The 22,500-nt window shown below is 51.0% G+C and overlaps 1 protein-coding gene across 2 annotated transcripts in view; it reads left to right on the top strand.

The window, feature by feature from the left end:
• emilin1 (elastin microfibril interfacer 1) overlaps positions 1–21,582 on the top strand; it is a 24,332-nt gene extending 2,750 nt beyond the window's left edge. For both annotated transcript variants that reach the window (XM_033025102.1, XM_033025101.1), the window contains exons 2-7: positions 7,234–7,359; positions 8,032–8,204; positions 8,671–10,854; positions 14,402–14,455; positions 17,135–17,269; positions 20,377–21,582. In XM_033025102.1, coding sequence (XP_032880993.1) covers positions 7,234–7,359; positions 8,032–8,204; positions 8,671–10,854; positions 14,402–14,455; positions 17,135–17,269; positions 20,377–20,705 — 3,001 coding nt within the window. In that variant the 3' untranslated portion in view covers positions 20,706–21,582. The remainder of the gene's footprint in view (positions 1–7,233; positions 7,360–8,031; positions 8,205–8,670; positions 10,855–14,401; positions 14,456–17,134; positions 17,270–20,376) is intronic.
• The last annotated feature ends 918 nt before the right edge of the window (positions 21,583–22,500 follow it).

Raw genomic sequence — 22,500 nt, 5'->3', positions numbered from 1 at the left:
ATGGTTCGATTGTGATCACGCATTGTCTTTCTGCTGACTGGATAGCACGCAACAAAAGCTTTTCACTGTACCTCGGTACACGTGACAATAAACTAAACTGAACTCTTTGGCCCATGAAGTGAGGGACAACTCTTCCCTCTCACCCCTGACCCATACGACCCTCTCCCATCCAACGATCTATCAGGAGGTGAAGAGGAGAGCAGGGCTGAGGGGATTCTGAGATGTCTCTGCATTTGGAAAGGAAAGATATGGCTTTGGGCATGGGGAATTGTGTGATAAAACGTAGTGCAACACAGGGAGCAGGCTTAATATGTTCGTGCTGACCATATAGCAAGCTAGGGTGGTGGACTCTGCCTGTACATGACCCACATGTCTCCTGTTCCCTGCATTTGAATGTGTTTTTTGAAGGCGACCAACAGGATTGGTGAGGGCAGTGCTGTAGGCAACGTCTCCGAGATTTAACAAAACCTTTGACAAAATCTTTGGTTGGCATGGGTCATAGCAGTAGAGCTACTACCTTAAGGACCTGTCCCACCAGCATGCGACTGCATGCGGCGAGCACGACCAAACCGGAAGCGGGGGCCATGCGGAGGTCGAGTGATCCCGTACTCGGCTGGGTGAGTGGGCAAATGTTTGGCAGATGCAGTATAATGTGAGGTTATCCATTTTGGTGGCAAAAACAGGAAAGCAGACTATTATCTAATGGTGGCCGACTAGGAAAAGGGGAGATGCAGCGAGACCTGGGTGTCATGGTACACCAGTCATTGAAAGTAGGCATGCAGGTGCAGCAGGCAGTGAAGAAAGCGAATGGTATGTTAGCTTTCATAGCAAAAGGATTTGAGTATAGGAGCAGGGAGGTTCTACTGCAGTTGTACAGGGTCTTGGTGAGACCACACCGGGAGTATTGCGTACAGTTTTGGTCTCCAAATCTGAGGAAGGACATTATTGCCATAGAGGGAGTGCAGAGAAGGTTCACCAGACTGATTCCTGGGATGTCAGGACTGTCTTATGAAGAAAGACTGGATAGACTTGGTTTATACTCTCTAGAATTTAGGAGATTGAGAGGGGATCTTATAGAAACTTACAAAATTCTTAAGGGGTTGGACAGGCTAGATGCAGGAAGATTGCTCCCGATGTTGGGGAAGTCCAGGACAAGGGGTCACAGCTTAAGGATAAGGGGGAAATCCTTTAAAACCGAGATGAGAAGAACTTTTTTCACACAGAGAGTGGTGAATCTCTGGAACTCCCTGCCACAGAGGGTAGTCGAGGCCAGTTCATTGGCTATATTTAAGAGGGAGTTAGATGTGGCCCTTGTGGCTAAGGGGATCAGAGGGTATGGAGAGAAGGCAGGTACGGGATACTGAGTTGGATGATCAGCCATGATCATATTGAATGGCGGTGCAGGCTCGAAGGGCCGAATGGCCTACTCCTGCACCTAATTTCTATGTTTCTATGTTTCTATGTACGAGTTGACGCGAAGTTCGAGCGAAGTCCGCGGGAAGTTCGCGCTAGGCGTACGCCGTCAAGACGCTGCGTACGGCGTCGAGGCGGCTGCGGGCCGACAGGCCGTTGCCGCACGGAATTTTTGGACAGTGTCAGTTTTTCGGATGTCGGGACCAGCTCCGCACAACTCCATACGGCTCCGGCGATGGAAGTGGGACCGGCCCCGCGAGGCCGTACGGCTCAAGCCACCACGTTAGGTCGCGCTTGCCGCATGCAGTCGCATGCTGGTGGGACCGGCCCTTTACAGTGCCAGGGACCCGGGTTTGATCCCGACTACGGGTGCCGTTTGTAGGAGGTTCTCCCCCTGACCTGCGAGGGTTTTCTCTGAGATCTTTGGTTTCCTCCCACACTCCAAAGACGTAGGCTAATTGCATTGGTATAAGTGTAAATTGTCCCCAGTACATGTAGGATGGTGTTAGTGTGCGGGGATCGCTGGTCGGTGTGGACTTGGTGGGCCGAAGGACCCGTTTTTGCCCTGTTTCTCGAAACAAAACAAAAGGTCCGCATGGTAGTAAGGTCTAGGCGATTAGATTACATTGGATCAAGGCTGAGTTAGCCAATGGGAAACAAAATGTGCTTGGTGATAGGAGACAGAGGGTGGTATTGGAGGATTGATTTTCAGGATGGAAGCCTGTGACCAGTGGTATGCCTCTGGGATCAGTGATGGGACCACTAATGATAGAGAATGCAGTTGGCATGGCCAGTAAGTTTGCAGCTGGCTTCAAAACTGGTTGTGTTGTGGCAGTTATTGAAGATCACCACAGGATCAACTGAGGAAGTGAAGTGGGCCAAGTAAAAGCAGGTGGAGGTTTTGAAATGTTCAAAACCTTTCGCCGACACTGATGCGCCATTCAATGACGCCGGCAGTCGCCGAAAAAAATCGCCAAGTGGGACAGGCCCTTTAGGCGACTTCAGGCGACTGCCTGGAACTAGTTTTAATGGAATTCACCTATAACGCCTGGCGAAAACCTACGACAACCTACGACAGCAAAAATCGTCGCCACTGTCGCTGAAATTTTTTCAACACGTTGAAAATTTAGCGGCAGTCGCCTGAAGTCTCCCGAAAAATCGCCCGTGGGACATGCCCATGAATAGAGAGACCGAGGGGGTGAAGGTACCTAGTTCCCTCCATGTGACTACAGCAGTAGACAGGGTGGTGAACAAGGCCGTGACACGTTTCCCTTGGGCATAGACAACATGGATGGACACAGCTTTTTCCCAGGCTAAGGGAGTCTAAAACTAGAGGGCGCAGGTTTTAATCAGGGGATCTGAGGGACAACTTTTATAACACTGAAGGTAGTGGGCGTTGGGTAGTGGAGCTGCCAGCAGAAACATTTGAGGCGGGCAGGCAGAATAACAACATTTAAAAGACATTTGGATGGTACATAGATAGGAAAATTGAAAATGGGGCAAGGCCGGGCAAGTGGGTCTAGCTCAGTTAGGTGACTTGGACACGTTGGGCCAGAGAGCCCGTTTTCTTGCTCTGACTCCTTATTAGCAGTCTTTAATGTGGATTCATAAGGTCGTAAGTGATAGGAGCAGAATTGGGCCATTCAGCCCATCAAGTCTACTCCGCCATTCAATCATGGCTGATCTATCTCTCCCTCCTAACCCCATTCTCCTGCCTTCTCCCCACAACCCCTGACACCTGAACTAATCATGAATCTTTCTAACCTTAAAAATATCCACGGACTTGACCTCCACAGCCTTCTGTGGCAAAGAATTCCACAGATTCACCACCCACTGACTAAAGAAATTCCTCCTCATCTCCTTCCGAAAGGAACTTCCTTTAATACTGAGGCTATGACCTCTGGTCCTAGACTCTCCCACTAGTGGAAACATCCACTCTATCCAGACCTTTCCCTATTTGGTAAGTAAACCCACTCATTCCTGGGATATTTCTCGTAAACCTCCTCTGGACCCACTCCAATGCCAGTACATGCTTCTTCAGATATGGAGCCCAAAATAGCTCACAATATTCCAAATGCGGCCTGACTGGCCTTCTGTCCTTCCTAACGTAGACCTCCTTATTCACACCCAACACCACCCTAACTCTTTCTACATCTGGCCTGCCATCCTCCTAATTCACCCACCCCTACACCCACACACCCCAAAATCCACACAACAATGTCTAGCCTAGCCAATCACCCACCCACCCACTCATTGGAGACAGAGGTTAGAGGATGGTTAGTGGACCTAGACTACCTATTGACTCCCTGCACACCACTGCTTGCTGAGTTTAGTTTAGTTTAGAGATTCAGCGTGGAAACAGGCCCTTCGGCCCACCGAGTTCGTACCGACCAGCGATTAACACTATCCTACACACACACTAGGGACAATTTACAATTATACCTAAGCCAACTAGTCTACAAACCTGTACGTCTTTGGAGTGTGGGAGGAAACAGAAGATCTGACCAGGGCTCTGGTGAGACCACATCTGGAGTATTGTATACAGTTTTGGTCTCCTAATTTGAGGAAGGACATCCTTGTGATTGAGGCAGTGCTGCGTAACCATATAACAATTACAGCACGCAAACAGGCCATCTCGACCCTTCTAGTCCGTGCCGAACACATAATCTCCCCTAGTCCCATATACCTGCGCTCAGACCATAACCCTCCATTCCTTTCCCATCCGTAAGTTCATGAGATTGATCCCTGGGATGGCGGGACTGTCACATGAGGAAAGATTGAAAAGACTAGGCTTGTATTCACTGGAGTTTAGAAGGATGAGGGGGATATCTTAGAGAAACATATAAAATTATAAAAGGACTGGACAAGCTAGATGCAGGAAAAATGTTCCCAATGTTGGGAGAGTCCAGAACCAGGGGCCACAGTCTTAGAATAAAGGGGAGGCCATTTAAGAATGAGGTGAGAAAAAACATTTTCACATAGAGAGTTGTGAATTTGTGGAATTCCCTGCCACAGAGGGCAGTGGAGGCCAAGTCACTGGATGGATTTAAGAGCGAGTTAGATAGAGCTCTAGGGGCTAGTGGAATCAAGGGATATGGGGAGAAGGCAGGCACGGGTTATTGATTGGGGACGATCAGCCATGATCGCAATGAATGGCGGTGCTGGCTCGAATGGCTAACTCCTGTACCTATTTTCTATGCTTCTATCTTGGAGAAAACCTACGCTGGTCACGGGGAGAACGTACAAACTCCGTACAGACAGCACCCGTAGTCAGGATGGAACCCGGGTCTCTAGGTTTGAGGTTTGCATGGCCTCCATTTGGCCTGGGGGTGTCGGCACTTTCGGCAGATTCTGCCTCTGTCTACAGATGCCTTGTTTTATGGACCAACATCAAACCCGGGCACATGCCATTCATTCTGATGAAATAACCACATTTAATGCTTCCCAACCCACACCCTGCTTCATCAACAGAGGCCCATTTCAATCGCCAATTGTGTCAAAAGTCAGTTACCTGAATAGGCTGTGGATTGTGTGAACAGGGGGCTTAAGGCGAGGTTTGTGCTATTTCGGCACAGTCCTCAGGCTGGTGAGCGATGGCTGTTGACACAGCTGGCCTGTGTTTCCACTTGCCTCTCGCTCACATTGATGCAATCTCCCTTCTCCTTGCCGTCTAACACAAGGACTGCTCATTCATCGAGTCACAGACAGGTCACTGTGTGAACATTCAAGGTTGGAGCAGGCAGAGACCACATCAAGCCTGCTTCGACAATAGACCACGGTTTACCCAGCTCGTACCCTGTCTGCCCGCACTCAGCTCTCTCTCACTGCACGCTCATCAATCTATCACCCTCTGCCGTGGCAGCATTCAACTTCCTTTGAGGAAAAGGGGAACATATTGTACCTCATCTCTGCCTTAAATGGGTGGAGATAGGGACATGGATAAGGTGGATGGTCACAGTCTTTCAACCAGGGAATTGAAAGTCTAAAACTAAAGGGCATATGTTACAGGTTAGAGGGGGAAGATTTACAAGGGATGTGATGGTGTTGGGTATATAGGGCACGCTGTCAGAGGGTCATTAACGCAGGCACCATAACAATATTTAAAAGATATTTGGGCAGTAAATGGATTGGAAGATAGAAACATAGAAAATAGGTGCAGGAGTAGGCCATTCGGCCCTTCGAGCCTGCACCGCCATTCAATATGATCATGGCTGATCATCCAACTCAGTATCCTGTACCTGCCTTCTCTCCATACCCCCTGATCCCTTTAGCCACAAGGGCCACATCTAACTCCCTCTTAAATATAGCCAATGAACTGGCCTCAACTACCTTCTGTGGCAGAGAGTTCCAGAGATTCACCACTCTCTGTGTGAAAAATGTTTTTCTCATCTCGGTTTTAAAGGATTTCCCCCTTATCCTTAAGCTGTGACCCCTTGTCCTGGACTTCCCCAACATCGGGAACAATCTTCCTGCATCTAGCCTGTCCAACCCCTTAAGTACAAGCCGAGTCTATCCAGTCTTTCTTCATATGAAAGTCCTGACATCCCAGGAGTCAGTCTGGTGAACCTTCTCTGTACTCCCTCTATGGCAAGAATGTCTTTCCTCAGATTAGGAGACCAAAACTGTACGCAATACTCCAGGTGTGGTCTCACCAAGACCCTGTACAACTGCAGTAGAACCTCCCTGCTCCTATTCTCAAATCCTTTTGCTATGAAGTGGCATGGTGGCGCAGTGCTTCCTGTGCCAGAGACCCGAGTTTGATCCTGGTTATGGGTGCTTGACTGTACAGAGTTTGTACGTTCTCCCTGTGACAAGTTCACAAGTTACCGGAGTAGAATTAGGCCATTCGGCCCATTGAGTCTATTCCGCCATTCAATCATGGCTGATCTCTGCCCCCTAATCCCATTTTCCTGCCTTCTTTCCATAACCCTTGACACCCACTCTAATCAAGAATTCGTCTATCTCTGCCTTAAATATATCCACTGACTTGACCTCCACAGCCCTCTGTGGCAATGAGTCCCACAGATTCACTACCCTCTGACTAAAGAAGTTCCTCCTCACCTCCTTTCTAAAAGAGCGCCCTTTAATTCTGAGGCTATGATCTCTGGTCCTAGACTCTCCCACCAGTGGAAACATCCTTTCCACATCCACTCTATCTATGCCTTTCATTATTCTGTAAGTTTCAATGGGGTGGGTCCCCCCTCAACCTTCTAAACTCCAGCGAGGAGCGGCCCAGTGCTACCAGACGCTCATCGTATGCTAACCCACTCATTCCTGGGATCATTCTTGTAGATCTCCTCTGGACCCTCTACAGAGCCAGCACATCCTTCCTCCGATATGGGGCTGGGTTTAATCCTATCTAAGGGTGTTGTCTGTACAGAGTTTGTACGTTCTCCCCGTGACCTGTGTGGGTTTTCTCAGCGATCTTCGGTTTCCTTCCACACTCCTAAGACGTACAGGTTTGTAAGTTAATTGCCTTGGTATAAATGTGAAAATTGTCCCTAGTGTGTGTAGGATAGTGTTAGTGTGCGGGGACGGTGGGCCGAAGGGCCTGTTTCTGCGCTGTATTTGTAAAACTGAAACTTAAAACACTTTGTTTGTCTACATTTCCACCAGTTGGTGTGAAAATATTGCTGTCAAGGCTTGCGTAAGACACTTTTCTCCGTTGCATTCTGTATATAGTCGCTGCCTCTACTGTGAACTGGCCAACCCTCCAATACAAGTGCCACAGAGTTCTCATCTCAACCTAACCCAATGTTTCAAACTGTGCTAATGCTACTGCCTGTGCTCCAGTCAAATTGATCTTCTGACCTTGTGCAGGAACTGGTGTGCTTACGTGGTGAGTCGGGTGGTGTCCTGTGTCGTGGAGGATGGTGTGGCAACCTTCGTACGCCCAGAGTACCAGCCGTGTGGATGGGGCCAAATCCAGTGCCCACGGACTGTGACGTGAGTGTCTGGCCCAGGGTTACCTTCGGGTCAGAGTGCCCAGGGTCACGTTGGGGTCAGAGTGCCCAGGGTCACGTTGGGGTCATAGTGCCCGGGGTCAGTGATGGGGTCATAGTGCCCAGGGTCACGTTGGGGTCAGAGTGCCCAGGGTCACGTTGGGGTCAGAGTGCCCAGGGTCACGTTGGGGTCAGAGTGCCCAGGGTCATGTTGGGGTCATAGTGCCCGGGGTCACGTTGGGGTCATAGTGCCCAGGGTCACGTTGGGGTCAGAGTGCCCAGGGTCACGTTGGGATCAGTGCCCGGGGTTAGTGATGGGATCAGAATGAGTGGGGTCATGTTAGGGTCAGAGTGCCCAGGGTCAGTGATGAGGTCAGGGTGCCCAGGGTCATGTTCTGGTCAGAGTGCACAGGGTCAGTGATGGGGTCATAGTGCCCAGAGTCACGTTGGGGTCAGAGTGCGCAGGGTCAGTGGGTTCAGTACGCAGGGTTGTGTTGAGGTCAGAGTGCACAAGGTTGTGTTGGGGTCAGAGTGCGCAGGGTTGTGTTGGGGTCAGAGTGCGCAGGGTTGTGTTGGGGTCAGAGTGCATGGGCATCATGGTGCTTGTATTTCTGCTTCTGTGGATGCATTGATGCTGGATGCTGAACCTATGTGCCCTACAATCTGCCTCTCGAAGGTATCGTTCCTTCATGAAGCCGCGATACAAGACCGCCTACAAAATGGTCTCTGAGATGGAATGGAGGTGTTGCCACGGTTACTCTGGCGACGACTGTTCCGTGAGTCCCGGCCTGTATGAGGAGGAGAATCCCAGGACAAGCAACAGAGAACCAGCAGGGTTGCCAGAGGAAGGTAAGAGATACGGCTCCTGGCCATTCAGCCCATCGTTGTACTGTCTGCAAGCCCAACAGTGGTGCAGCGGTCGGGTTGCTGCCTTACAGCGCTTACAGCGGGTTCGATCCCGACTACGGGTGCTGTCTGTACGGAGTTTGTACGCTCTCCCCGTGACCTGCGTGGGTTTTCCCCCACATTTTCGGTTTCTTCCCACACTCCAAAGACGTGTAGGTTTGTCAGTTGATTGGCTTGGTATAAGTGTAAATTGTCCCTAGTGTGTGTAGGATAGTGTTAGTGTGGGGGGGTCGCTGGTCAGCGTGGACCCGGTGAGCCAAAATGCCTGTTTACGCGCTGTATCTCTAAACTAAACTAAAAAAAATACTGTTCCAGGCCATTCAGCCCATCGCTGGTCCGTCTGCAAGCCCAACCATGTTTCCCTCTTGCCGCAGATGCTTGATTGCCTCTCCATTATGTGGTTGTACAGGGGGAAGAGACTGGGACTCATCTCACCAGATGGAAGCGACAATCGAGAGGTTGACCCTGCAGGTTCACACCCTTCAGTCCACCATGGAAACCATGAGCGGGAGGTTCCAGGAGGACCTGCGGAGAGCGGTGGAGCAAGTGTTGAACGGGAGGCAGCCAGCCGATGCCGCCCTGCCGCCCGACATGAAGAACACCATCAGCGAGATCCAGAGCAAGCTGCACCAGATCGACAACCGCGTCCGGGAGCACGACACTGAGATCGACCTGTTAAACACCATCAAAACCCCCGCAGCAGGCGACACCCGGTCCGACGTGGGCAGGAAGCTGTCGGACCTGAAGGAGGAGTTGGTGCGGGAGGTTGAGTTGAGGACCCGGAGCTCCTGCTTCTCCTGTCGGGCTGACATTGAGCTCCTGCGGCAACAGCAGGACTCCTTCAACCACCGGCTCCAGGAGCTGGCCAGAGTGTTCAACGGCTCCCGCCACCACAACCAGCTCCTGATAGAGGGCATGCACAAGCACATCAGTGGGATGGCTGGGCCCGGAGCCGACTCCTGCTGTGGAGAAGTGGAAAGCGTGAAGACAAAGGTGGAGGAGGTGGAGAGCAAGCTGGTGTCCCTGTCTGAAGTGGTGGTCCGATTGGAGCAGGGGCGCTCCGGACAGCCTCCCGATTCCACCTCGGCCACCACACAGTGGGATGAGCAGTGCCGCAAGCAGCTCCAGAACCTGGAACTCAAGCTCAACCTGACTGAGGCCAACCTTGAGAAACGGCTCACGTCCCACCTCAAGAACCTGAGGGGCGAATTTGGGGACAGGGTCCAGGAGAATGAGGAGCGGCTGAAGGCCGTGGTGTCTGTGGCGGGCAACGCCACCATCTTTGGCGACTGGCTGCGTGGGGCTATGGGCGAACTGGACGAGTACCTTGCCAAGATGAAGCAGAAGCTGGGAGCAGATGGTGAGAGCTTGGCGTCGGTGGTAAGCCGGCTGAACCAGCTGGACTCCATGGTGCAAGTGGCAGTCCATGGCTGTGCGCTGAGCTGTAGGCCTCCACCACCCACACCACATGGCCGAGATACCACTGAGATGGTGGATGCTTTAACCAAGCTGCAGGAGAAGGATGTGCAACATGACCTTCAGATTCAGGACACTGGGAGAAGGTTGCACAGCCTGGTCCTTGAAGGTGGGTCGCTGAAAAACAGGCTTCAGCAGCTCGGCGGGGAGGATAGCCAGCTGAGATCAATGATTCATGCCATTGAGGGCCGTGTGAAGCACCTGAACTCTAGCCTCGAGCAGCTGGAGGGCAAATTGCAGACGTCGGCCGAGACCAGCTTGACTTTCTGTAGCGCCGTGAGAGGAGAAGTCCGCCAGCACAAGAACGAAACGACGAGCCAAATGCACAGGCTGACCGAGGAGCTGGACACGGTGAGGCGGTGGTTCGACTACATTCAGAATCACTGCGCCTCCTCCTGCTCGGCAGTACGGGCAGAGTTGGACGGCTTGAAGGAGGACCTCGTCGACTCGGGCAAACAACACAAGGTCATCCTGCGCAAAATAGAACGGTTCAACAACACCCTCAGGAGGTTCGGGATGGTCGGTGGCAACTTGGGACTGGACCTGGGCTCAATGCAGGGGGAACTGCAAAATATCATGTTGACCTTCAACTCGGTCAACGAGAGCGTCAGGGCCCTGGAAGCGGCGGTTCACCAACATGGACGTAACGCAGACACGATGAACGCCACCTTCTCCCTGACAACCAACAAACTGGGTGCAGACGTCAACAAGGTGCAGGAGGAGATAACTGACCACATCGAGGACACAGGGAGCAGGTTCACCCACTTCCACAACGAGTTGGGGAAGTTCAGAGGCGACGTGACGGGGGGGTTCAGGGAATGCAGAGATTCCAGCGAGGGGGTTGAACGACGGCTGTCCAAACTGGAGACAGTCTGCATCCGGCTGGACTCCGTCTCGCAGAGTCTGGAGAAGATCAGAGAGGGCTTGAACAGGCATGTTTCCAGCCTGTGGAACTGCCAGCGGGAGGTCAACGCCACACTACAGCGGCACTCTGGCGCGCTACAAACCATCCAGGATACCCAGCTGAGGAACCTGGACCGGAGGATATTCACCCTGAATCATTCCGTGACTGAGATACGCACTGAGGTCCACAACTTCACCACTCGGGACTTCATTGGTGAGTAACACTCAACCGTTGGAGGTCAAATCTGTCGAGGTCCGTCGATCCCTTCCCTCAACTCACTTCCCGAGCTGGGACATGAAGATTCGCAGTCTTCCTGTACACTTCCCAACATCACTCTCCCAGGATTCGGGTCAGGTGCAGAATATACTCAGTCCACACTGTCCCAGCACACCCTCCCAGGGCTGGGCCAGCACGGTTTAGATATAGACAATAGACAATAGGTGCAGGAGTCTGATGGCTGTGGGGAAGTAGCTATTCCTGAACCTGGACGTTGCAGTCTTCACTCAGTCCACCTGGGCCCACCTGATCTCCCGGTTGACAAGCACTTTAACTCCCCCTCCCATTCCCACACTGACCTCTCTATCCTGGGCCTCCTCCATTGTCAGTGAGGCCCAGTGTAAATTGGAAGATCAGCACCTCATATTTCACTTGGGGAGCTTACACCCCAGCGGTATGAACACCAGGGAGTTGGGCAGGGGGCGGTCTCTGCAGAAGGCAGAGAGGGGTGGGGACGGGAAGATGTGATTAGTGATGGGATCTGGTTGGTGATGGAAATGTCGGCAAATTATGTGTTGCAAGTGGAGGCTGCTGGGGTGAAAGATAAGGACTAGGGGAACTATACTTGTTCCAGATGGGGTGGGGGGGGGGGGGGAGTGGGAGCAGCACTGCAGAACACAGAGGAGACGTGAGTGAGGGATATATCCATGGCTGCTGGGGTAAACCACATTTACTAAAGCAGGAAGACATCTTGGATGGACATGTTGTGAGTGAGTGGGGGCTGTGGGTTCAGATGGGGTGAGATTGGAGTGGAGTTGATGTTGTGCCAAAAGTTGGGAATAAGAAGGTCCAGAGAGGCAGGGAGAGTCCACGAGGAGGAGGAATATTGGAGACGGGAGAACGGGGTCCGTCGGTACTGGCGTTTGGAACAAGAACTGTTCATCATCCTCTAGCTTCACAATCCGCAACTCGTCCATCAATCCTTTTGTCTCACACCTTCTGCCTTTTCAGCTCTGGCATTTGTCCAACCATCTGTTATCACACAAAAAACCTTCACCTGCATCCACCTATCACTTGCTAGGCTTTATCCTGCCTCTAGATAGACACAAAATGCTGGAGTAACTCAGCGGGACAGACAGGAAGGAATGGGTGACGTTTCGGGCCGAGACCCTTTTTCAGACTGGTTTTTGTCATGTGTCCCAGATAGGACAATGAAATTCTTGCTTTGCTTCAGCACAACAGAACATAGTAGGCATGACTACAGAACAGATCAGTGTGTCCATATACCATTATATAAATATATACACACATGAGTAAATAAACTGATAATGGGCTATTAATGTTCAGAGTTTTGTTTGAGTTGAGTTCAATAGCCTGATGGCTGTGGGGAAGTAGCTATTCCTGAACCTGGATGTTGCAGTCTTCAGGCTCCTGTACCTTCTACCTGAAGGTAGCAGGGAGATGAGTGTGTGGCCAGGATGGTGTGGGTCCTTTCTTCAAACAATCGGTCTGAAGAAAGGTTCCAACCCAAAAAGTTACCTTATGGTGTTTAGCAGAGTTGCTGCCTGACCCGCTGAGTTCCTCCAGTACTTTGTGTCTGCAGTTCCTTGTTTCTGCCGTCGATGGTGTAGATACAGACTGTTGTGGCACACTCCCAAGGCAGTGACTAGAAGGATTAGATGCACTGTCCCACCACACTCTCACTGCAGGATGTGGCTCACAGCTACCCTGAGAAGTATGGGGGCTGAAGAGCAAAGAGCTGAGGGTTAACATTGAGCTATATTTTGAGGAAGAAATCAGTATACGAGCTGTTTTTTGTAAATGGTATTTTGGCAACTGCACCAATGACATTTGGAGAGTTAATAATAATAATAATACATTTTATTTATGGGCGCCTTTCAAGAGTCTCAAGGACACCTTACAAAAATTTAGCAGGTAGAGGAAAAACATGTAAGGGGAATGAAATAAATAGTAGAGACATGACTAGTACACAAAGTAAAGGCAGAATTCAATACAAAACACAATATGAGGCAATTAATGCACAGATGAAAAGGGAGGGGGACGTGGGGCTAAGGATAGGCAGAGGTGAAGAGATGGGTCTTGAGGCGGGACTGGAAGATGGTGAGGGACACAGAATTGCGGATCAGTTGGGGGAGGGAGTTCCAGAGCCTGGGAGCTGCCCTGGAGACGGCTCTGTCCCCAAAACTACGGAGGTTGGACTTGCGGATGGAGAGGAGACCGGCTGATGTGGATCTGAGGGACCGTGAGGGTTGGTAGGGGGAGAGGAGGTCAGTGAGATATGGGGGGGCCAGATGGTGGAGGGCTTTGTAGGTGAGGATCAGGATTTTGTAGTTGATCCGGTGGGAGATGGGAAGCCAGTGAAGTTGTTTGAGGACTGGAGTGATGTGATGCCAGGATTTGGTGTGGGTGATGAGTCGGGCGGCTGCGCTCGGGACCAGTTGGAGTCAGCTGATGTAGGTGGAGCTGATGCCAAGGAGAAGTGAGTTGCAGTAGTCCAGTCGGGAGGAGGAAGGCATGGATGAGTCTTTCAGCAGCGGGAGGTGTGAGAGAGGGTCTGAGTTTGGCGATGTTGCGGAGATGAAAGAAGGAGGTTTAAATGACATGGTGGATGTGAGGCTCAAGGGAGAAGGTGGAATCAAAGTTTGCCTTTCCCCTGACTCTCAGTCTGAAGAAGGGTCTCGACCCGAAACGTCACCTATTCCTTTTCTTCACAGATGCTGCCTGACCCGCTGAGTTACTCCAGCTTTTTGTGTCTATCTACAGTGAAAAACGTTGTTGCCTTGGTTGTGAGAAGCGTTTTATTCCCAGAGGCACCCGAGTTCACTGAGTGACCATGGAATGATGGAAAGGGGAAGGTGCTTTACTGCTGGGGGACTTCAAGCTAAACCTTTACCGTCAGGCATGGGCAATGCTGGCGAAGATACTGCTGGAGCCCAGCTGTTCATCACTCCCATTGGGCTACACAGCCACTGTGTTGTCTTTGGAAATGTGACTGAGGTGGAAAAAATGTTGAGTTGGAAAAATAGACACAAAATGCTGGAGTAACTCAGCGGGTCAGGCAGCATCTGTGGAGAACATGGATAGGTGACGTTTCACACAGTGCTGGAGTAACTCAGCGGGTCAGGCAGAATCTGTGGAGAACATGGATAGGTGGCGTTTCACAGAGTGCTGGAGTAACTCAGCGGGTCAGGCAGCATCTCTGGAGTGAAGGAACGGGTGACGTTTCGGGTTGAGGCCCTTCTTCAGATGGTTGGTTCTACCAGTCCTGGTCTGGGACAGTGGCCGTATCATTGACTCTGACCTGAGGGCTTCCTTGTGACTGCACCAACCAACCCACAGCATCTCTACCCCTCTCCGTGGTGCCTCAGTTCTGGGGGGAGGTGACTGATAACAGGGGAGGGGTGGAGGTAAGGTGGGTGATGCTGGGTGGGTGGGAGGTGGAAGGCAAGGTGGGTGGTCTCTCGTTAGCGGCTCCATCGTGTTAACGGTGATGAGTCAGATCTTCATTGATTTTCTTTTGCAGGTGCAAACGGACCGCCCGGCCCACACGGACCACAGGGAAACCCTGGACCACAAGGTACAGCTCACTCACTCCCCTCCCTCCCCTCCCTCCGGCCTGGCTCCATGGCTCCTTCTACAGTCCACAACTTACATTCCTGCACATGCCTGCTTTTATGACCCATGCTGATAAATCCTGCACATACCTGGAGCACGTGTGGTGATGAACCATGGACACGCCAGTGTCACGTGTGTTCATGTCCTGGACATGCCTGTGTCACGTGTGCTGATAAGTCCTTGACATGCCTGCATCATGTGTACAAATAGGTTCTGTACACACCTATATCACGTGTGCTGATAAGCCCTGGACACGCCTATATCACGTGTGCTGATGTCCTGGACACACCTATATCATGTGTGCTGATGTCCTGGACACACCTATATCACGTGTGCTGATGTCCTGGACACACCTATATCACGTGTGCTGATGTCCTGGACACACCTATATCATGTGTGCTGATGTCCTGGACACACCTATATCACGTGTGCTGATGTCCTGGACACGCCAGTGGCATGTGTGCTGATGTCCTGTTTTGAAACACGTTGCCAATCTAACTAATTCTATCCACATGATCCACGTCCCTCCACCACTGGCCTATCCTGCATCTGTTTAAATCCTTTTAATTGCTGCTGTGGACCCAGCTTTCCCCATTTCCTTTTTTAAAAAAATATTTTATTTATTAGAAGTAAGTACAATACAGTGGTGCCTTTTTACAGGTTCCCAAAATGATGTTGTCATAATACATTCTTTGTACAACTTCCTTTTTTGTTTAAAGAGAGAGATAAGAAAGAAAGAGATAGAGGAAAGTCTAGTGTGTGCGTGTGAAAAGGAAGAGAGAGAGAGAAGGAAATAGTAAAGAAAAGAAATAAGAAAGTGAAGCAGGAGGGAGATTCCAATCGCCACAAGGAGATGCTATTTTTTATTCTTGATCATCTTTCACCCAGACCTGAAACTTTAAATGTTTACGATACTGTTGCACCACATGAATCCAAGAAATCAATAAATGGAGACCAACTCGTTAAGAATTGGTCTTGTTTGTCCATTAGGAGGCGTTTCCCCATTTCCCACGGCAAGGTGTTGCGCGCACACACACCTGCCCGTGTACAACCATACTTTCCCCATTCACCTTAAACCTATGCTCTCTAATATGAAAGCGTTCCACCCTGGGGATAATAAACAATCTAGCCTCTGCATGCCTCGCTCTACACCTCTAGTTGATCACCACCCAGCCTCCTTTACTCTAGGGGAACTCCCCCAGTCTAACCAACACAGGGTGGTGCAGCGGTAGAGTTGCTGCCTCACAGCGCCAGAGACCCGGGTTCAATCCCGACTACGGGTGCTGTCTGTACGGAGTTTCTACCTTCTCCCCGTGGGTTTTCTCCGAGATCTTTGGTTTCCTCCCACACTCCAAAGACGTATTGGTTTGGTGTAAATGTAAAATTGTCCCCAGTGTGTGTAGGGTTGTGTTAGTGTGCGGGGGTCGCTGGTCGGAGTGGACCCGGTTGTTTCCGCGCTGTATCTCTAAACTAAACTAAAACGATTCTTTCTCGTAACTAAAGTTCTCCAATCCAGGCAACATCCTGGAGAAAGGCAAAAGGTGATGGAGTAACTGAGCGGGTCACCTGGACCTGCCCAGCTCAGCCACAGGGTGGTGACCACAACTGTGGCACCTGCTCCAGGCTGGGAGAGTGAAGGGCCAATGTAGAACGGAGGCAGGATGGTTTGGCAATCGATGCTCTTCCACCCACAGTGCCAGGTTTAGAATCCACAACAGGTGCAGGAGTAGGCCATTCGGCCCTCCAAGATCGAGCCAGCTCCGCCAGTCAATGTGATCACCGTTGATGTGATCAATGTCTCTGGCACTGTGAAGCTCTGCTCACAATGTCACTGGCCAGTCTTTAAGCCCACAGACATCTAAGCCCTCCTGATTTTTCAATTCCAACCCCCCATCCCCCTGAGTGCTCCAAGCACCATGACCACCCCCATGGTGAACGTCAACGGGAAGTGGCCGTTCCAGCTAAAGATCCTATAGCGAGTGGCAAGATAGTCCACTCGACGAAAAAGACGTAGTACGGTCATGGGCAGATTCACGGGTAATTTTCGGCCCCATTTCCGTAACCGGCTTCCGTCTCCGCACCAAACATCCCATAGCGGAGCAAAGATACTAGTGCGGAGACGGAAGCCGGTTACGGAAACATCCTCGTAAAGATAAAAGTTCTTTGGTAAAAATCTTCTCCTCATTTTCAGAATTTTAATTTATTAACACAAACTGTTCCCCCGCAACGTTGATTACACTGCGAGTCGGGTCGGGTCGGGTCGGGTCAGGTTACTGAAATGGATGAAAAAAAGGCCCACGTTCCGCTCCGTTATGTACTACACATCAGCCCATTGCATTTAGCAGGAGTGGTCTACCTTGCTCCACTATAGGATCTTTGGTTCCAGCAATGTCCATGTCGTCTGCTTGATCAGCCATGATCATATTGAATGGCGGTGCAGGCTCGAAGGGCCGAATGGCCTACTCCTGCACCTAATTTCTATGTTTCTATGATCCCTCGTGGGCCCTGCATGTCCCTTGCTACCGCATTGTATTGAACGTGCACAAAGGGCGTTGGGATTTTCCAGAGTGACGAGGCTTCACTAAGTATAACTGTGGCCCTCTGCACTGACTGTCGCCCGTGTGCTTTGCTTTCTCCTCAGGCCTCCCCGGTGTGAGTGCCCGCGTGGAGCGGGTTTCATTCTCGGCTGCCCTCACCGCCCCACAGTACAGCATGGGCACCATCCAGTTTAACAAGGTGCTGGTGAATGAAGGAAGCCACTACGATCCCGCCACAGGTGAGTCCCCGGGTCTACCATCCCCAGCACTGTCCACCTGTTGGCCCTACATCCAACCTGCCACCCCAATGCCCATTAACCCCCGGCCCATCTCACCTTCAACATTCGCTCCACTCGCTGCACTAACGTCTCGCCACGAGCCGTTTCATTGTGGTCTAATCCATTCCTCTGAGGCAGAGATTGATAGATTCTTGATTAGTACGGGTGTCAGGGGTTATGGGGAGAAGGCAGGAGAATGAGGTTGAAAGGGAAAGATAGATCAGCCATGATTGAATGGCGGAGTAGACTTGATGGGCCAAATGGCCTAATTCTGCTCCTATCACATGACCTTATGACCTTCCCCTTTATCTCTTCCAATGATGACCAATGATACTATTGAATTTATTTCCAAACTATGTAGCTAAGAAGTTAAGAAAGAGATTTTGTAAAGTTGTGCAGAGTGGAAACAGGCCCTTCGGCCCAATTCATCCACGCCGACCAAGATGCCACATCTACACTCATCCCATTTGCCTCTGTCACAATCACAACCTTTATTAGCGAAGTATGTTTTGCAACATACGAGGAATTTCATTTGCCAAGTCAGTCATACAATTATATAGCAACGGAACACACAAAACACATTTTAACATAAGCATCCACCACAGTGACTCCTCCACATTCCTCACTGTGATGGAAGGTGAAAAAAAATTCAAATCTCATCCCTTCTTTGTTCTCCCGCGATCGGGGGGTCTCGAGCCTTCCGTTGACGGGACGATCTTGACTCCCGTAGTTGGCGGCGTTTGGGCCCTCTGCATCGAGGCGATCAGCTCCTGCATCAGGGGGATGTCGGCTCCCCCTGCGCTGGGCGATCGAACCCCGGGTCGGGGCTGGTCGAGCCTCTGTGTCGTTGTAGCTTCCCGACTAGCTTCTCCCGACACTGTGAGCTCACGCTGGTAAAGTCCGCAGGCTGCAGGTTGGAGCGATCCGGATGTTAAGTCCACGCCCCGCGCTGGGGCTCAAGTCAGTCCGAGGTGGCCTCCAACTCCATCGATGGTAGGCTGCAGAGCGACCGGAGATACGACCCGGAAAATAATCGCATCTCCGGCAAGGTAAGAAACTGAAAAAAAATTTCCCCCGACCCCCAAATAGAACAAAACCGGAGAACATTTACACAAACTTTTAACACACACTAAAATTTTAAAAAAGACAAAAAAACAGACAGACTGTTGGCGGGGCTGCCAATCGTGCTTGGCCCATGCTCCTGTAAACATTCCTACCCATGCACCTGTCTAAATGTCCTTTATATGTTAATGTTGCATCTGGCTCCATTACATTCTCTGACAGCACATCTGATAGCCATCTCTGTGTGAAAAAGCTGCCCCCCAGCCAGTTTCCTATTAAACCTTTGCACTCGTACCGTAAACATGTGATCTCTGCTTCTTGATTCACCAACCCTGGGAAAAAGCATCATGATTTTATGCTCCCTATAAGATCACCCCCCCCCCCCCCCAGCCTCCAATGCCGCAAGGAATGCAGTCTATCCTGCTCAACCTCTCCCAACAGCTCAGTCCCTGAACTCCTGGTAATAACCTGGTAAACCTTCTCTGCACTCTTTTCAACTTAGTTTAGTTTAGAGATACAGAGGCCCTTCGGCCCACCGGGTCCGTGCTGACCAGCGATCCCCGCACATTAACACTATCCTACACCCACTAAGGACAATTTTTACATTTTCCAAGCCAATTAACCTAGAAACCTGTACGTCTTTGGAGTGTGGGAGGAAACCGAAGATCTCGGAGAAAACCCACGCAGGTCACGGGGAGAATGTACAAACTCCGTACAGGCAGCGCCCGTAGTCGGGATCGAACCCGGGTCCCCGGCGCTGTGTTCGCTGTAAGGCAGCAACTCTACCGCTGCGCCACCGTGATCGCCCACTTAAGCATATTTCCTACAGCAAGGTGACCAAAACAGGACACAATGCTCCAAATGCGGCCTCACCAACCGTAACATAACATCCCAACCTCTGTACTCATTACCCTGGCTGATGAAGGCCAGAAGCATTCTTCATACAAGACAGGCACAGAATGCTGGAGTAACTCAGCGGGACAGGCAGTATCTCGGGAGAAACATGAATAGGTGACGCTTTGGGTGGAGACCCTTCATCAGACGGGTCCTTCTTCAACTTATCTACTTGCAATGCCACTTTCAGGGATCTATCTACAGACATTGTAGGCTGAAGGGCCTGCTCTTGTGCTGTTCTATGTGCTATGAAGGTGCTGGCTCGAAGGGCCGAATGGCCTGCTCCTGCACCTATTGTCTATTGAGTAGGGTTCCCTGTGACATTTTCAGAGGAATTTATTTCCAAACTCTCTGCCGTTCCCTCAGGGCGGCACGGTGGCGCGCGGCCACGTTGTTGCCTCACAGCGCCAGAGACCCGGGTGCGATCCTGACCACGGGTGCTGACTTTACGGAATTCCTACATTCTCCCCGTGACCTGGGTGGGTTATCCCCGGGCGCTCCTGTATCCTCCCACACTCCAAAGACGGAGGTTGATCTAAAATGTAAAAAAATATTGTCCCTGGTGTGTGTTGGATATTGTTAGTGTGCGGGGCTCGCTGGTCGGCATGGACTCGATGGGCCGAAGGACCTGTTTTCCCTCAGTATCTCTAAACTAAACTAAACTAAAGATAGACACACTAGATGGTTCGCCCGCCCCGACCATGGGAGAATAAAGAGGAAAAAGATTGGACTTTATCACAGTGAGGAACGTGGGGAATCCGCTGTGGTGGATGTTTATGTTCACTTTTATGTAGTTGTGTGTCTTGTTGCTTTATTTATAGTACGGCTGTATGGTAATTCAAGTTTCACTGTACCTTAATTGGTACACGTGACAATAAAAGACCTTTGTAACCTTTGAAACAAAGGTGGAGTAACTCAACGGGTCAGAGAGCATCTCCGGAGAAAAGGAATAGGTGACATTTCGGGTCGAGACCCTTCATGTTTCTCACGTTTTGCCAAAAGTATCAAAATTGAAGGATTTGTGCCCAAGCACTAAACTAAATTGAGCGTGTTTTAAAATCTTTCCTTTGGAGGTTTTTCACCGTAACCTCTCCCTTCCCTCTCCTGTCCAGGTATATTCACCGTGCCCTTTGACGGCCGTTACTTCATCAGCGCCATTCTGACCGGCCATCGCAACCAGCGCATCGAAGCTGTCCTGGCTAAGTCCAACACGGGGTTGGCCAGGATCGACTCCGGGGGCTTCCAGCCCGAGGGGTTGGAGAATCGGCCGGTGGTCGGGCCCCAGCCCGTGGCCGGCTCCGTCGGCATCTTCACCATCATCTTGCCGCTCAGCCGCGGAGATATCGTCTGCATTGACCTGGTGACCGGCAAACTGGCACACTCTGACGAACCTCTGACTGTCTTCAACGGGGTTCTTCTGTACCAGGACGAGGACATCTGATGGCTGCCCTCCCTCTGCCCAGCCACGCCACCGTGCTTGAGGCAGGATGTATTTACACACCAATATGTTAGTGGCATCATTCACGCCTGAGATTGAGGGCGAGAGTCCAATCTCGGCATTAGGTTTGTGCACTGCTGTTGAACTCTTTATTTAATGTAAAGCATAGTCGGCCACCTACTGTGGCCACGTTGAAGGGCCTGTGATCATAGTGTCCTCAGTCTGACTATAAATCCACGCTCTGTCTTTACAAGGAGACTTGACCTTAATCCGAGACGGAAAACATTCCAATCCCACGGATCTGCAACATGGCGGGAGCCATCCTGGGTGGAGGAACAGTGGACAGGCGGTGTTTATCACGGACCTTGTCTGCGCCCAGGTACCAACCACAGGCTGCCTGCACCGGGCCCAGGTTTGCACTGGCAACTGTGTGTAGGAAGGAACTGCAGATGCTGGTTTACACCGAGAATAGACACAAAATGCTGGAGTAACTCAGCGGGACAGGCAGCATCTCTGGAGAGAAGGAATGGGTGACGTTTCGGGTCGGGACCCTTCTTCAGATTGAAAGTCGGGGAGAGGGAGATACAGAGATAAGGGGAAGGTGCCAAAACAAGACGTCAAAACAGATGAAGCTCAAAGAAAATGTTTAATGGAAATGGAATAACATGTAAAGTGTTATCTCTGCCTCGTTGTTACCTTGTCCTAGCTAACAATGATCTATTCTACATTGTCCTTGAGTTGCTTCTCTTTTAATCTGTCCTTTTCACACCCTGCACTTCCATATTTCTAGGCTCCCTCTGAGTTACTCCAGCACTTTGTGTCTCTTTGCACTGGAAGCTGCCGTCTCCCACGAATAAAACAAGCTGACTCACTGCTCAAAGCTGGGACTTCTCATTTCAATGCTCTCAGCCCAGATGCATTTCCCTCCGGCCCATTCCCACCGCCACTCTCCCCGCACCTTTTAATGGGCCTGTCCCACTTTGCCGATTTTGTTAGGCGACTACAGGTGACTAGGCTGTTGCCACATGGTTGCCGGGGTGTCGCCTGTACGGTCGTGAGTCGTCTCCTCAGTCGCCCAAAGAGTCTCGTCATTCTGGTCGCCGCTGGATTTCCACATGTTCAAAAAATGTTGTCGATGGTGGCGGCCGTGGGTTTGACGCCAATGAGCGTAGCTTGTCTTCTCCTGACGTAGGTGCTGTCGTAGGTTGTCGCCAGGTTAACGTAGGTTGTCCACGGTGCTGACTTCGGTGAATTCCATTGTCCTAGTCGCCTAAAAATCCCCTAGGTGGGACAGGCCCATTCGTCTAGTCACCGGTTTTTTGGCGACCTGCTACGACTGTGACAGTCACCTAAAAAACTCGCCTAGTGGGACAGGCCCATCACTCCCCATCTCCCTGCTCTTGTATTGTTACTGTAAAACACCATTCAGTATCTGACTGGAACTACCTTACACGGGCAGGCTAACCAGACTCTGGCATTCCTCTGCTATGTGTTAACCTGCGTCATAGAGAATAAGGGAAAGGCACAGAAGTTTTGGATGAAATTCAATGCTGGAGGCAGGAGCCAGCGGGGAGACACAGCTGGCTGTTCCAGGAGCTGCCAGAGGGGGGCAGCAGGAATTGCTGAAGGATTTGGAACAGCATGTGGAATAAAATGACACTAAAACTGCAGAATGCTTAAAACCTGAAATAAAAACATCATGTTATGTTTATATTTAAGCTCAGGGATGGATTTAAAAGCCAGGCATGGGGGGGGGGGGGGGGGGGGGGGGGGGGGGGGGGGGGGGGGCAAATAAGTG

This window comes from Amblyraja radiata, chromosome 8, assembly GCF_010909765.2.
Source record: "Amblyraja radiata isolate CabotCenter1 chromosome 8, sAmbRad1.1.pri, whole genome shotgun sequence".
Lineage (NCBI taxonomy): Eukaryota > Metazoa > Chordata > Chondrichthyes > Rajiformes > Rajidae > Amblyraja > Amblyraja radiata.
The sequence above is the reverse complement of the archived record's forward strand: the minus strand, read 5'-3'. Positions and strand labels throughout refer to the sequence as shown.